The sequence below is a fragment of the Poecilia reticulata genome, linkage group LG2 (assembly GCF_000633615.1).
Source record: "Poecilia reticulata strain Guanapo linkage group LG2, Guppy_female_1.0+MT, whole genome shotgun sequence".
Lineage (NCBI taxonomy): Eukaryota > Metazoa > Chordata > Actinopteri > Cyprinodontiformes > Poeciliidae > Poecilia > Poecilia reticulata.
The window spans coordinates 38,316,192-38,333,771 of record NC_024332.1 but is presented as its reverse complement, the minus strand read 5'-3'; the positions used below and the strand labels follow the sequence as shown (position 1 = coordinate 38,333,771).

The window sequence follows — 17,580 nt, the reverse complement described above, 5'->3', positions numbered from 1 at the left end:
TGACTGAAACTCAAAATTAAAATGTGGCTTCCTACCTTGGTTGTCTATCCACCAAGTCAAAAATCTGTATTTTTAGTTGATTTTGAAGCTGAGTGTACTTTTATCTTTCTGGAAAAAAAAAGAAGCCCCAGACTGCACAATCATAACCATTAGTGTTTAAAACATGAACCGGTACTTAACAACTAATAAATCTGAGACCTTTTGAAAACTGTTTGAAGGCTTGTTTGCACGCTACTGATAGCACAGCAGGAATAACATAGCTGTAAACGTGTTTCTATTTTTACTTATGTTCAATTGAAGCAACATGCAGAGCTGTGACTCAAAATCTTCCATTATTCATGTGAATAAACAGTTCAAATAGTGGTGCTTTAATATCTACAAAAGAGGAAAAGAAAACCAGGGTACTCTTATTTGCACTGACATAATATTCATGTAGCCTGATCAGGAATTTAATATAAATATATTACAATAGATTAAACAATTTCTCCTTGAACAGTGGATTTTTCTGTTGCCTTGATCAGGAATTATCTTTACACTATCCTAAGACGACTAAAGATTGCTGTGTTAAATTTTAATCATTGTTTTAAAACAAATTAATTCAAAACATAAGTTTTTCATTGGGTGGTTGTGCTCTTTGAAGGTACTTATTTATTTAGAAGAGCTATGACATGATTAATGCAGCATATTCTGTATGTGCAAAGCACTGGCAGCATATCGTTTATTAATATTTTTCTCAACATTCTCTTTCAAATACATCAAGCTTCAGGTATTTTCGACTAAAAACATCTTTTCACCACAGGAGCATAGGAGACGTATTAATACATAAATGTCAAAGCAGCCTCTCCAGCCATTGTAGTTGAAAGGTTACTGGGCATTTACATTTGAGTTTTTCTGTGTTTTCTTACTCTCTGTCATACAGGAGAGACATTTGTACCAGAAATGAAAGCTCCGTCATTTCACATACAACTCTTTGTCCATCAAAACCTCTGACAGCACAACAGACAAAGTACACAGCGCTTTCCTCCCTGCTGTTCCTTCCAAGCCATCTTAAAAGCAGTTCACTCTGAGACTGATATTGTTTCACAACAGTTACCTCTGCATTCGTTTGGCTACATGGAGAAGGTGTGCAGAAAGACTTTGTTTATAGCAATGGCAGAATCTCACACTCAGTAATGCAAAAAAAAAAAAAAAAACAGAAATCAGACCTTTAATGTGTGTACATTTTATTTAGTTGGGCAAAAATTGTTTATATATTAAAATATTACTGGTGTCTGAATTATTGTTACCAATAAAATAAATATAACTAAAGTATTGCTTTGCATTTCTACTTTATTTTTTAAAGTCAGGAAACTTTTAATTACCAATTCATTACTTTACCTCTATCCTTGCTACATCACAATATTTTTGCCAAATTAAAGTAATTCTTTTGCTATCTAGACACTGTCAGTGTGTGATGTCTTTTAGCTTTATATGCAATCATGGCTATGAATTTACTTTTTTTTTAAAGAAAAAAGGTCTTGAGTTGTTGCCTTGTGCTGGCAGCGTTGACTAAAGAGGATGTCCCACAGCAGGGTGAAAAAGTTTGTACCATTTGCTATTTTTGTGGGTAAATTTTGGATTTTACTGACTAGAAAAAATGACAAGACATCACCGATTGTGAAGCCCTTTGAAAATGTCTGTTAGTCACTAACAACACTAAATTTGGGACTTTATTAGGAGTTTCGTGTCCTCACAAAAATACTGGCCATTTTCATAATCCCAACGTGTCTGAACTGAACTTTGATTAACATTTTAAAATTCTTTGACTGATCCAACCTAAACTTAATTGTTCCAAACTGAACAGTGTTTTTCTTTGTTAGTTTTATATTTAATAAACCTTGTTCCTATGAGAAAAAATAAGAAATTCAAATGTATAGTTTTTTTGTTTTTTTTTTTTCAATTAATTGTAGACAAATGGAACACATTAGAATTCGACAAATATACAAACCACAAGCCATGGAAAAGTCCAAAGGTCTGCAATATGAGGCATGTTTTCTTGACCCCCACAAAGACTCTTAACAGTTTTAGTCAACATGATACAGATAGCCTTTTAATGTAAATATAATAAGCAGACTAAATATGTTAGCAAATGTATCATGTTTGGTTGTGTTTTTATCAATTATAAACACAACAAAACAAGATGACCCTACGGGTACAAAGGATATTTTTGTCATTAGTTCACAAACTCTTTGCTTCTTTTCCACCTACATTTTAAATTCAAAAATATACTTAAATTCTCTTTATCTAAAACTTTCTATCTTTGTTTGAAATAATACCGTTTTTCATTCTACCATAAAAGCAATTGCATGGTTTTTGGGGCTTGAGAAAAAATAATAATAATAATTTTTAACAGCAAGGTCAAAAACGCCTTTGGGTTTTCTGACCCTGAACCACTCAAACCTGGATGGGATTATTCTGCAGTTATTGCCTTTTCTTTGAAACATAGTTTCTTATTATAAAACTTTTACTCTATTGGTGAAAACGGAATAGTAAGAGTTTTTTGCTTTCCTCCTCCCCCACAATATTGTCAAAATCTCTTCTAGTCTCATCCTTGTGCACTAAATATTGAGTCTTGCTCCATGTTTTAAAATGGCATTAATGTTAAAGCCAACTTGAATTGAACTACCTACCATGCACACCAAGTATTTAAGTGAGGTAGACAAATTTCTAAAGCCCGCTTGGAGAGAACAGAGTTTCCATAACAACCAATTATTTTGATGTTTTCATACAGGCCACCATTTCATTGGAGACTATTAAACTGGTTTTAATATTTCCAAGTCTTCAAATTGGTTTCTATATATACTTACCTAGAATTAATCAGCCTACTCCAAACAACACATCATTCATCTTCATGTAGTAGTTAGTCAAGACATTTTGTAGCCTGTAATGAAAACGGTGACAATTAATAACTAGCAGCACACAATTCAACTGCTAAGAATAAAATTAAATGAAAAATAAAGTATCCACTGTATAATAATGACTAAGCTTGTGATTGCCTTTTTCCTGTATCACTTTGAGTGTAACTGCAGCCTGTCACGAAATACTTTGATCTACCGTTGTGACATTTCATTAATTTCTTTAGATAGAGCAACCGGAAAGATCATGGAAAAATTGATATGCAGCTGTCTCCACTGAGCTGGATGATGACATTAATGAAAGTTTAACCGCCTTTGTGCTGCTAAAGCATTGTTTTGAGAATAATTTGCTCGTTTGTTCCACTTATTGATTTGTTCTGCGACATATTCTTCATTCCACAATTAGATGTTCTTGTGTTTGCAGAGCAATATCCCCCCCAATTACAGTATTCTGAAAATACACCTAAAATGAAATGTTGGCAATTCCTATGGAGTCTTACACCGTCATTCAGTCTGTCAGATGAAGATTTGACAATGCAATGTTGGTAAAAAAGTTTTAATTGTGCTGCTTAGACGGCCTAGACAGCTGACTGACATATTAATATAAGTTATAAAGCCTGCACTTTGGGTTTATTGAAACTTTTTTCCACTGATAGTACTGTTGAACATTTAATGGGGAGGACATTTCTTTCCATTGTTATGCATTTTCTAACTGTATTGATTCCATACTTGACATTTGCATGAAAAATATTAATACTCTGCAATTTAATTTTCATGTAGTTACGGAGCCATCTCGACAAATCAGAATATCACTGGTTTAAGAGTAGCTGAAAAAAAGAAATATGACAGATATATCTGTGTAGTGGCCAATAAAGCACTGATTCCAGGTTAAGGCCGCAGCTTCTGATTTAGCCCTAAACATTTAAATGGGTTTTGCTTCACAATTTTCTTCTTGCAGAGGTTATTGCCATGGCTTCTGGCCCTTTTCTACCCCACCTTTGCCCTCTTCTCATTTCTCCATCATGGTTGAATACAGCAACCAGATTCTTTATATTTTATGTCTTACTCTCTTTGCATATTGTGTCAGTTACTGTCTGTGAGCAGGTTTCCATGTGATTGTGGTGACCAACACCATACCACTTATTTTCTGTATAAAAAAAAGATGAACATTTTTTGTCCTATGTAATTTTGTCTAAATAACCAAATTTTTGGTTTTATTAGCTGCAGGCCATAATCTTAAAAATGAACAGAAATAAATACAATTTATCTTTTGCTCACTTTTTTTTAAATAAATGAACTTATTGAGCTTGGCTTTTTTGTTGTTGTTTTTTTTTTTTTTGCTAAATGAGACTGAAGTATTAAAGAGGGAAACCAGGCATATTTTTGTAAAGCAGAAAAGTAATTTTCCTAACTCCATCTCTTTTCAATTGTAGAGCTTCTGTCAGCCTGCCATGAGCTTCGATGCCGCTACGGCTGTGTCATGACGAGAAACGGCACCTTCTGTTTCTGTGCCGACGGCTTTGAGGTTGGTGAGGATGGAACGAGCTGCAGAGGTAAGAATCTCTATAGCCGATGGGGCCCTTCACACCACAGAGCCCTCCCCACTAAACCCAGAACCCAACCATACCCCAAATCCAATCTGCCAACAACATTCCTTCCCTTTTCCCTCATCCAGATTTCTTTCATATGAATAAGTAGGAGTTGCAGAGTACGTGAGAGCCTACTGTCTGCAGGGAGAGCCTCTTGCACGCAACGTTTCCACACCAAAGCACATACACATTCATGCACATATTTATACAGCTTGTCTACGCACTTCTTTCTCTCTCTTTAAATGCTCTTAACATATGTCAGAGGCTATGTTTCCAACACGAAGAGGTGACTTTGTACATAGCTCATACTGAAGATATAAATTATAGTGGCATGATTGTGCTGGTGGAGGAAGTGTGTCAAAGTAGCTGAACTTCCAGAATTTGATCCAGTTGGAAAAGATGTACTAAAGAGTAGTTCAATGGCTATTACAACTCCAAAGATGGCTTATTGGTAGCAGAAGTAATTATACCTGAGGTGCCAGACTGAAGCCACATTAGCATTACTTTATGTATTTGGGTCATGTTTGAGAACACCTAATTTGTTACAAATGACTCTCTTCCCTTTTTTCCGTAAGATCATGATGAATGTGCCATGTATGGTGCATGCAGCCAAACCTGCACGAACACCTACGGGTCATACAGATGCAGCTGCACAGAAGGATACATCCTGCAGCCTGACAGGATATCTTGCAGAGCCAAACAAGGTGAGCAGCACACTTGCATACGTGAGACATTGTAATCTGCATAGCACATATGTTTCCCTTCTATTAATAAACAGGCAGGAATTCCAGCTTATCAAGGCTTCGATCTGTACTAGAAACGGCGGGGCAAGATGAATGTGGTTTAGCATTGACCACATCCATCACCCTCACGGGAACGAGTAGATCTGTTGAGGCTGGTGTAATGATAAAATTAATGAGCACAAGAGTTTTAAGAGGGTGCCGTCTGCATTATTTGTTCGGAGACAATAACTGATTTATGCTAATAGCTGTTGGCGGCTCAGCAGTGAATGTGTCCCCACAAGTAAAGCAACCTGCTAATTGTTGAAATTAGGTGCTCAAGAAGGATGCTGTGTTCAGGTAATCTGTCACCTGCAAGTTAATCAGCCTAACTAATTTGGTAGTACAGTTTTACATCTTGCATCTAGGTTTTTTTTTTTTTTTTTCATTAAGGTGCACACATAGGTTGGAAATAGCTGGAGGCCAGAAACACCTTGTTGGGCATAACACGACTGTTATGGCTTTTAATCACAGTGACTTGCGTCCTATGAGGAATAAACTGAATATGATTACCCATAAACTTAACTGAACCCAATGCTCGCATGCATTAATATTAATTTAGCAGAGAGTGATAGTGGTGGGAGCGTAACTACAGGGTTACCATTTGCTGCAAAAGCTCATGAATATAAATCTGTGATAGAGCTGGGAGAGGCCAAAAGATGAGGGGCAGCAGGGTATGAAGATCACATTTGTGTGCTGAAAGTACAGCTGAAGTTAAACCCCCATAACACATTCTTCTTTCAGTGATTTCATCTTGATCCACCCATTAGATTCAGACTAACATGGAGGTTGTTAGAGGTTTTTTTCTTGCATAAATCTGATATTTTTCATCCAGATTGACGGCGTTGTAAATCTAAGATTCATTCAGTTTCAGGTTGTAAACCCTTTTTCAATAGACACTAAATATATTTATTGGCAAGCCTCTCGTCAAGGCCCAAACAGATCCCTGAAAAACATCAGCCTGGCTCCACTCAGCCAATTTAATTTCAGCAAAATAACTTGGGGGGAAAAGAAGCTTGTAGAAACTTTTGTCAATATTTTCCTATCTTCGCCATCCCCATCTGATTTCTCTGCGTTGAAGGCATTAAACCCATCAAAGTAACACATTGGATTTACTGTTTTGTGTACAGCAGCAGCATGATGTCAAAATAAGCCATGCCACAACCTATTTCATCGCATTACAGACACAAATTTCAATCTATTTTCAATAAACAATTATCTGCAGAATTTAAAGTTTAAGCAAAAAAGACGTGTTTTTTTGTTTGTTTTTTTACAAATAAAATTCTGAAATGTGTGGTGTGCCAATATATTCAGTCCCTTACATGGATACCTATAAGGGAATTAAAATTCATCCAGTTGGAGACATATGTTATCCAGTTAGTTAATAGAGTTAACCTGTGTGTAATTAATGTTGGTATACTGTAAATCACTTCTTCAGTTCAGGCCGAAAAAGTTTGTTAATAAATATAACTGGAGAAACAATTACGTTTAAGGAACATGTACCGCCAGAGCCACAATGAATTATCTTCTCAAATATTAGGCCTAAGTCTAAATGGGGACTTAACAAGACTTGCAAGTTGATGTTTATATACATATCCTTTCAATGCAACTTGACTGAGCTACTTTTTAGAAAATAAGAAAAAAAAAATCCAGTCTTTAAATGCAAAAATTGCAGCAACCTACCCAAAAGTACTGTAGCTACAACTTGCAGCTGTAATTGAAGTGAAAGGTGGTTCTTCAGATGCACACCATCTTTTCAAATGCTTATTTATGAAAAATATTGAAAACCACATATAATTTTCAACCTGCTTCTCAATTCAGCACTACTTTGTGTTGGCGTCTCACATAAAACCACAATAAGTATGTTAAAGTTTGTTGCTGTAACATGTAGCAAAATGTGTTCACTGCTGTTCATTAGTTTTAATAGTTCACACTTTGTTTATTATTTCGACAGAATAAAAAGTCTACAACAATGCGCACCTAATGGTGGATATAAACAGATCTCCATCAAAACGTCTGAATACCCCTTCTGAGTCATGCACTAGTAGTTATGTGACCCGACATTCTGATTTATTGCGTGCATTAGGAGAGCAGCCCTTGACTTGAACTTGTGTGGGAGATTGGGATAAATAGGGTCCCTTTTAAGAGGGCGAACCTGATGTCGGAGAATCTGCACGGTCAATTAAGCCCATAAAAGCAGCTTATTTCCGTTTTACCTCTATGGTGCATTGCTGGATGATTGGGGTTGGGAAAAAGTCCACCAATTCCCACCTCCGTTGTTACTTGTGGTTCCAGAGATTTATTTCTTTAACTTATATGCAATAACCACTTATCTGCAAGATACGTGGTTGTTTAAATATTAAATTTACTGTGTAGGACTGAAAATATTTTGGCTTTTTACATGGCAATATTTATTTGTTTTGCTTACAAATCTGGTCTGTTTTTTTTTTTTTTACAAGCATCGGTAATTTTTTGCACAAAAACACATGCTGGTTTTCAAATGATGGACATCCAGCAGTTCATATTGGAAAGTAAATCATAAACGCAGGAGCTGAATGAATCAGCAAGCAGTTCTCTACGGTAAAAACTGAACAACGAATGAATGGCTATACCCACTGAGTCTGAATTGTTCATATAGCCTGATAATCAATTACTGCAATTATGTGCTGTGGCTGAAGTGATCATGAACAGCCAAATGCGCAGACATTCTTTGTTCATATTCCAAAAAGTCTAATTTCTAAAACAGTACGGAAGCATTTGGCAACATTTTGAGATTGTTGTAGGAGTTGTAAAGGTGTTTATTGGTGAGTGTAGAGTTCATGCATTTATGAATATAATCATAGGTATAAAATATCTGTGTCCCTTTGCATGTTTAATCCTTTTTATTGCTTTTATGAAACAATCATGGTGAACAAGCTTTCTTTTTGACAAACAAAATTTACAAAAAGAAGAAACTTTATGTGAAAACAGATTTCTTCAAAAATAATGACAAATAAAAATATGCAAGACACAATAGGTGATTGCATAAATATCCACCCCCTTCAAGTCAGTACCTAGGAGATGAAACTTTAGTTCCCATCACAGCATGGAGTCTGTGTGGATGGGTCTCAATGAGGGCGCTGCAATTTCACTCCATTCTTCCTTGCTGAACTGTTCCAGCTCTACAGGTCGCCTGGGGATCAGCTATGAACAGCTTTTTTCAAAGTCCAGCCACAAATTCTCTGTGGGATTGATGACTGGGCTTTGACTGGTCCACTCCAGGACACACACCTTGTTGTTTTCAAATCACTTCTGTGTAGCTTTAGAGAAAATAAATGTTCTCTCAAGCTGCAGTTCTCTTGCAGATGGAAACAAATTGTTCCCCAGGATATCCCTTAATTTTTGCTGCAATTATTTTACATTCTTCCTTTACAAACCTGCAGAGAGGCAGCAGGATCCACAGCATGATCTTTATGTTGCCATCCTCCACAGTGGAATCTGTGAATTTGTGGTTATTTGCAGTGTTTGGTATCCACCAAACATATAGTGTCTAGTCTGATGGCCAAAACCACCAACAAACTTTCTTCCACTTGACCATGAAGTCTCCCACATGCCTTTTGGCAAACTCCAGTGAAACGCGGATAAGAGTTTTCTTCAACCCTGGCTTTCTCATTGCTGCTGTCCCATAAAGTTTTGACTGGCGAAGAATTCAGACAACAGTAGTTGTATGCTGAGCCTCTCCCATCTCACCTACTGAAACTCGTGACGCCTTCATTGTAGTCATACGCCTTTCTTGCACAGTCACTCAGTATGCAAGAACAACCTGATGTAGGCAGATTTACACATGTGACATATACCTTCCATTTGTTGATGATGGATTAGGAGATATTGAGCACCTTACAGATTTTTTTTATATCCATCCTATGACCTATACTTTTCAATAACCTTTTCTGTGATTTGCTGTAAGCGTTCTTTTGTCTTTGTGCTGTAATGGTAGCCAGGAATACTGATTACCTAGCGAATGGACCTTCCAGACACAGGTGTCTTTATACTATAATTACTTGAGACACAGTCATGCCACCCAGCTGATCTCCATTCCAGAGACTACTAGCACCAGTTGGCTGTTGAATTAGGCCAGTCACTTTAAAGGGGAAGACTAGTTATAGAATTACTTATTTGAAGAAATGAGTTTCCAGTTTGATATTAGTTTTTTTTGCAATTCTTTTGTTTGTCAAATAAGCCTTTTTTAATCATGATTAATTTGTAAAAGCATTAAAAAGGGTGAACACTTTTTATAGGCGCTGTATTAATTTAAATTGTACTGTACCATGTTTATTCATTAATTTGAGATATTGACCTCTAAAATTCATTAATTCTGATTGCTTTTTGGCATGAATTTCAGTGTTATCACACCATGACAGAATGACAAGGCCCAATTAGTCACTCATACTCATGAACCTACAAATGATGTTCTGGAAATTAGCTCATTGATTGCTTAAGGAATTAAATCAAAATGTTGTTATTGTGTTACCCACTACCAAGTTTTTTTTTATAGGATCAGTTTGAAAACATGGATTTTATGAGCTTTCTAAAATAAGTTGTCAATAACCATTCAAGTAAAACACTCCAAAGGTGGAAAAAAGAGAAAGTGTTCATAAATTTATATTATTATGACCAGCATTTGCATCCATCTTTATAAAAGTTGACCTTGTTCTATAAAGAAACACTGACACTTCTTCAAAAAGAAACCCCGACCCTAAACAAAACATCCTAATTCATGTTACTTTAAAATTTAAGCAATGATTTACATCCATTCCATAATTGCAATAGTGGGAGTATTTTCTTTATTTTTTCTGTAAATGGCAAAGATTTTGGACTTAACATTAAAAGATGAGACAACAAATCAAAATTTCAGATTGCATTTCCATGCATTTATATCTAGATTTCATGCACAACTTAGAGGATAGCATTATTTGTTATAGAGCACCAACATCTTTGGGTCAAAGTATTGGGACATGTTGCTGAATTTTAATACGGTTTTTTTTTTACAGCTGTGTTTTATTACTCTAATTATTTAAGCACTGAATAGCACTAAATGTATTCTCTGTTGGGTTTTGCTTGTGTGTACAGAATTTCCAGTTACATGAAAACCTGAGAGCCGTTTATGGGTAAAAAAAAACAAGCAGCTGTGAAGCTCAGAAAAGATGGAAAAATCAATAAGAGCCATTGCACAAACATTGGCCAGTTAAATCATTTGGAATGTCCTCAAGAAAAAAGAAACCACGGAGGTGCAAAGTAACAGGCGTTAGACAGGTATACCAAGGATACCATTGGTAGTTGACGACAGAAATATTGTAAGATCTTTAAAGAAAAAACACACAAAAGCTATTAATGGCATAAGCACACTCCTCCAAATAGCAGGACTAAAGGAATCACAATCCGCTGTTTGCAGGGAAGTTCATGGACTCACCAGGAGACACAAACTATTAGCAAAAATAATCTATCTAAAGACTGAAATTTGCTGAAAGGTAAAGAGATGAGTTCTAAAAACATTGAGGCACACTTTTTAGACCAATTAGACAAAAATTAATCTTTACAAAAATGATGGAAAGGTCAAAGTCTGGAGAAAGAAAGTATCTTAATATTCAAGCTCATCAGTGAAACAGTTGATGTTATAGATTTTTTTATTAGACTTGCGGGGCTTCTGAAATTGGCTTATTGATCTTTATTGATGACTTTACAACAAAATGAGTGTGTTACAACAAAATGACAGTTGCAACTTAGCTGTTTGGAAGATCAAAATCTATCTAGCTCCATATATCCAATTCTTTTTGCTTTTTGACTGAAAATGTGCTGGTTAAGCTTCAAATAATGGCTCATTTTCTGAGCTGTGTTTTAGATACAGATACAATATCTGGCAATTATGCTGATATTTTGATCTGATATGCTATATATCACATCTTTTATTCCCATAATATTTGCAGTCAACAGCAATGTTTCAAAATCTTTGGAGGGAATTTATCTTTTTTGGTTCCAGTAATGCCAGAATTAATAATAAATAATTCTGATTAGTAATGAAACTATATTAGTTGTGTTACCACCCCCACGCCACTAGAGGCAGTAGCAGGCCGAAAAAGATGTGATCAAGGAGCATATTTCGAAGTACACCGAAAGCTACGGAATTTGTTAAAAACTGTGAGCTGCGCTAACGAAAATAAAAGGGAGAAATTCAAATGCATGTTGAGATTGAAACTCCATCCTAAAGATGAAGATATATCACAGATTTCAAAAGAAAATAAAAACGGGAGAGCGCGGATAATATAGGAAATAGCGCCCCCTTCACTTCCGGAGTGCAATGGTTCCATTTCCAAATGAGACTGACAGTGGTCCGTCCCCGCCCCTTTCTGTTTTCTGCAGCGAGGTCCTTTGCGCAGTTAGTACAAGACAAGTACAGTACCTTAGTATACCGCCAAATAGTCAAGTTTTAAGAAAAATAGCGAGATTGAGAGAAATAGAAGACAGACAAAAAAACCGTGTCAATTTGTAACTCAGTTTTTCTCCAAGAGAGGTAGGTGGACTGTGTGAGATTATCAACCATTTAGCATAGTTAGCTTAGCTACATACTACTGTTTGCCTCCATTTCACGACATTTAATCAGCGAAGGAAAAGAATTACCAAGATAGTCATATATTTAACTTGTCTCTGTAGCTTTTACCTCACCTAACAAGAGATGAGTCAGTCGGCAGCAGCTCTAGCCCCCATACCAAAATAACCGCCCACCCTCCCTTCCCCCCTGTCCCAGTGGAAAAGGTGAGTTCCATGTGTTCATTGACGAGCTAATTAGCATTATTCCAGGGAATCTGGATTTCTCCCGTCTCTTTGCTCTTTTTACAATTACACAACAAAAACAATGTCTATATTACTGATAGAAATTGAAACAATCTTTATAAAATGATAAAAATAGCCTCCTGTCTGCACTGRAGTCTGGGCAGTTTAAACTGTGGGTATTCTACTTTAGCTTGCATTTAAGTTACAGATATCTGCTGCCACTTTCCCTCCTGACTTGTCCCCTCTCCTCCTAAGTGAAATTAAAGCTGCAGTATGTAACTTTTATATATAAAAAAATATTTTATATACGGTATTTAAAACTCACTATGTCATGACAGTATGGTATGAGAGATAATCTGGGGGAAAAAAATAACTCTGCCTTCTCCCAGTACTATCTAGAAAAGAAAAAAAAGCAATCGGAGGCAGGAGGTGGGTCTTAGTGCTGTCAATCACCATCTTGTGTGGCGCTGCTCATCCTCCTCCTAGCATAGCCTGTTGTAAATGCTCAGTCTAGTTAGCATAGCTATCAATGACGGCGGATAAATTGTCTATTGATCATGGTTTTAAGATACCAATGAATTAGTGAAGCCTGTCAAAGTCCACTACATGATGGAAACATAACCAGATATCAATATGATGGTTTGAAAGAAAGAGAGTGAAAATTGTGCTTCTCAAATAAATAAACAATTGTCCTTCTTTTATTTTTTCTCCATTTATTTTAGATCCTGGTGACAGCCATCCAGTGCTTCTTATTGGTAGCTCAAATCGTATTGTCATCACCCATCTAAATGGAACGGGTCTTCAGCCCCTGAGGTCCCTAAGTGTAAATGGAACACTGGCATTGGATTTCCAGCACAGCCAGGAAAGGGTATGCTGGGCCCTGTCTACAGAGTCCTCTGGGCAACTCCGCTGCGCCACAACAAGGAATCTACGTGGATTCACACGGGAACAAGAAACAAAAACACAACGGAGTATACAACGTATGTTTTTTTTGTTTTTGTTTTTTTCCCCCCAGATCTCAGTTCTTATTGTTACATAGTCCTTTCTTGCTGCCACTCTAGTGATGGATTTAACTCATTTGCATAAAGAAAAGGAAAAAATTGCATTTCTTTCAGCTTTGATACATATTAAAAAATGCCTCTTCACACATCGGCTGAACATTATTTTGCTCCGGCTCTCTTCTCCACGCTCTTAGCTGCAAGGCGCCTCTAGCTCCTCATTATCTGTGCAGTTTAAGACAGGTTAGCCTCAGCAATTTTGGGATTCACCTTTATTCTATAGCTGTCACTCCTGCCTGCAGGCATCAAAAGCATTGCTGCTTCTGAATTCCTTTTCCACTATAGATCATTGGAAACATAAATCACCAACATTTGATTTAGCGTTCATGAATGCAGCTCATCTTATTTTCACAGTGACGGATATATCTCAAGTTACAAAGCATGTACATCAAACGTGCTTAGATATACACAAAAATGACAAAATAATTTCAGAAAGTAAGAATTATCTGTAGCCATGGTAAAATTCAAAGTAGTTTTATGCCAGTTTTACACATCAAACCTCGTATTCATAACATTGAATACTGTCGCTTCTGTGAAAGACAATGGCGTCTCTCAGGGGAGTGCTTGGAATTTATTAAAAATAGCTCAAAAGAACTCTAAATTACAATCCCGAAGGTCAAAGCAGGGGTTTATTATTAAATACAGTTGTATTCAAAATAATAACAGTTCTGCATCACCATCCAGATCAGTCAGTGTTTTTGCAAAAAAAAACAACATAAAAAACTTATCTTAAGCTTCTAGTGGGTCTTGTGTAGCACTAGAAAACTATCACACCCCACTGTCATTGCATGCATAATTCTGATATTGTGTACTTGAATAATTAATTAAAAGAAGGGCAATGTTAAAATAATATGGTGAAACTCAATCTGTGTGGTTGTGTGTTATATGCAAGAACAGGTTTCAGTGGCCATTGCTTAAAGGGGGGCGTAGGGGCATTATGTATTTTCCATGCACATAGTCCCAAGTTATATCACAATTATGTTGCCTTCAATTATGAAATGTTGTATATATCAAAAATAACTTAATTTTTACTTTGCATTATAGCCATATGAGACACCTTGAAATGGACCTCTCTCTCTTCCTGGGGAACCCTTCAGGAGATTATCACAACAGTGCTCCTCCATGACGGGGTTTAGATCTGTACTTAGGAGCCTTCAACTGAGAAGTAGTTCATATAATAAACTCAGCAGACTCTCAGTATTATAATACTCTAATTATTTATTATGTATCTAATCTTTATGGGCTGATATACCCATTTACTGGCCCAAAAGTTGGTCAATGTCATGCAACACAGATATGATGCAGTTCTCAGAAGTAATGGCAAATAGTCTCAAGGAAATATTGAAGCATATTTCAGTTCGTACTGAAAATCTAAGAGTTTGCAAATGTTTAGAGATTTGCCCAATACTCCTTTCACCTCACTTTTTGTGACATGAAATGGGATATAGTTTCTTTCATGTTTTGCTTTGAAATAGCATAGAAGCTTTATTCACTTTTTAGTCTTTGCTATATTTGTAAATAGCTATATAATCAAAGACAACTTGCAGTATGATGACGCTTAGATTTTTTTTAATGCTTGCCAAAGTATCAACTAAAACATTATTTTGATTGTTACACGTATAGTTATTTGTGTTCTTTGCCCAGTGACAATATCTGTCATGTATTTATTCATTGCAGATGTGGAGCAGATGGCCATTGACTGGCTGACAGGAAACTTCTATTTTGTTGAACATGCCTCTGACAAGGTATTCGTCTGCAATCGTGCCGGGGACACATGTGTTACAATTCTTCAACTAGACCTGCTGAATCCAAAAGGAATAGCCCTGGATCCTCTCATGGGGTGAGTAAAGTGCAAACAAAAGTCATATCCTCTCTGAAAGCTCCAAATAACTTTCCATCATGCATTTTTTATACAAGAGCAAAAATAACACAAGATTTGAAGGGGTGCATTTTCTGCAAAATTGCAGTGTGGATGTTATTAGTTCAAATTTCCTGCTTCACTGCTAAAACCTGCAGTGATGCAGAAATCCCTGCAGAGTTTAATAGTAAAGTATTAGAAGCTAAAATGGTAGATGAACAGATTTCTTTTAAAGGCAAAAAGGTGCAAAACCACTGAGTCTGTAGTGTTAAAATAAATTCAAATTCAACACTAATTTCCTTCTTTATATGTCATAATTAAATGTAAAAATATATTTCTAGAAAATGGACTCCATTACGATAAAGAAGCAAAAATCACTGAAGAATTGATTAAGCAGTGTGTTTCAATGTATGTGTGTTTGTAACTCAGTTCAGCCGTACCTGTGGCTCTTACTAAAAGCTCTTACTCTCTTTTCATATTCATCCATATTACTAGCTAGGTTCATCAGCTATCTAAGCAAAACCTGTTGCTATTAGCTTGTTAAAATATATACAATCTTAATCTGTGATTTCATAAAAATTGCGAAATATAATTTAAATCAAAATTTCTATCGAGAATTTCTATTTTAGAAAATATAAATTACACATATTATATCTTAACATAATATATATTGACATAAGAGCACAGGCAAACATTATGACCTTTTAAAATTAGTTGTGCCGATCAGGTTTTTTCCTGCTGATACCAATACGGATCACGCAGGAGGGCCGACCACTGACACCGATCACCGATACCGATCACATAATTATTATTTTTTCAATCATAAGCACTGTGGTTACATTGTGTGGAAAAAGGAACCATGAATTCACCTTAATTTAGATAAAAGCTTTTAAATAGCTTTTTCCAAGAAAAAAAACAAAACAAAACAAAATGGGCATTGTGCAAATTGTACTGCTATCAATAATACTATCTTTAACAGACTGAAAACATATGAAGGTCCTGAAGCGGCTAAATAATGTAAAGAGCCAAAATAAAACCTCTCAACATTGCCAAAAGATTCAAGTATAAAACTTAACATTCAAAGGCAAATACAGGATCCATTACAATAAACAATCCAGAGTTATTGAATGAAAACTTCCTGTTAGCATGACGGCTAGCTGATTACTGCTAGTTCTGATTGGCTGTTTCTGACTGAGCGGAGTAATTATGCAGAAAAGGGAGGAGATCGATTATTTTTTCAGAGATTATCTGTCTCATGTTAGGACAGCGAAAGTTTTAATACGTATGTAAAATGTATTTTTTTAAGTTCGATGCTGCATCTTTAAGCAGTGGTTTGGTGTGAGAGTCACTACCAGGTGGAGCAGAAGCGGCGCTCCGTCTGTGAAATATTATTACCTGTAGCGCGGAGCAGCGGTTCGACAGCGAGAACAGAACCAGCGTCTTACATCGCAGCTCGAAGACTTAAATAATTTTGCGGGCTTAGCTTTCTGACCGCCATGATTATCCGGGTGAGTGTTTGTAGCTGTGCGCTGCTTTACCTGTTATCTGATCCTCCATATGTCTTTTTTACTGCAGTGAGCCTCGATGTAGCCAAACTCCGTCAAGTATGCCATTGTTCTTATGCCATATTAGATTCGTCGTGTTGATGCATTTTGACCTGCTTCACCCCACGTACTTTAATTTTCCGCTGCAACATGCAAACTTCCTCATTCACTCAGTGCATTAGAATTACACACCACATCGCTTAGTATTTGTTGCTGCGCGTTTGCGCAGTGTGAAGGAAAGAGGAGACCAGCTGCACAGGCAGGCTGAGAAATGAGATGCAGGTGGTCGGTTTGTGTGATCGGCAACAAGAGACCGTGATCGGCGATCACCGATCATACACTTTTTCACGAAAATCGGGCAATTATCATCGGTGGCCGATCGATCGGCACACCTCTATGAATGATCTAATATTTGAATAGTTGAAGCAAGACAAATGTTAGCGGTAAGAAGTAAAAAACTGATGAACATATGCTCAGGGTAGAAGAAACTCATTTCAGTCATAGTGTAATATTCATATAATGATCCATTTTATCCTTTTTGGCAAACCTAACCTGATTTATGTATTGATTTTTTTTAGTGCATAAAAAAGTGGATGAGCTTTTTTTTTTTAATATAAGGCATAAAATTTAAATTTCTTGACAGTTGCACACAGTTGAACGCATCTGATCTACTGTTGTTAGTGAATGTAATGGAATCTACATATACAGACGTTTTGACAGGCAAAAAGGACACTGTCATTCAGAAACTTAAAAACATATAAAGATACTTTCAATTAATTCTAAAATGAATTGGAAGTCAATGAAGAGAGGGTAAAACCAGAGTTGTATGTTCTCACCTTTCACTTTCAAGTGGTTTAGAATCCACTTGAAAGCCTGGATTCTAAACCAATTGTTGTTACTCAGTGCAAGTAACACTTTTTTTTAAATTTAGGAAAATAATATAAATAACTAAATAATAGAAGCCATAATCATTATGTCTGAAAGATCTGAATGTTTTGAAATGTGAAAGGTTGAAATGACAAAAAGATTGCAGCATGAACAGAACAGTTTG

At 36.2% G+C, this 17,580-nt stretch overlaps 1 protein-coding gene across 6 annotated transcripts in view; it reads left to right on the top strand.

The window, feature by feature from the left end:
- lrp1bb (low density lipoprotein receptor-related protein 1Bb) overlaps positions 1-17,580 on the top strand; it is a 316,436-nt gene that overhangs the window by 133,842 nt on the left and 165,014 nt on the right. For all 6 annotated transcript variants that reach the window (XM_008402891.2, XM_008402881.2, XM_008402905.2 and 3 more), the window contains exons 4-7: positions 4,328-4,447; positions 5,059-5,187; positions 12,792-13,049; positions 14,805-14,967. In XM_008402891.2, the coding sequence (XP_008401113.1) occupies positions 4,328-4,447; positions 5,059-5,187; positions 12,792-13,049; positions 14,805-14,967 (670 nt within the window). The remainder of the gene's footprint in view (positions 1-4,327; positions 4,448-5,058; positions 5,188-12,791; positions 13,050-14,804; positions 14,968-17,580) is intronic.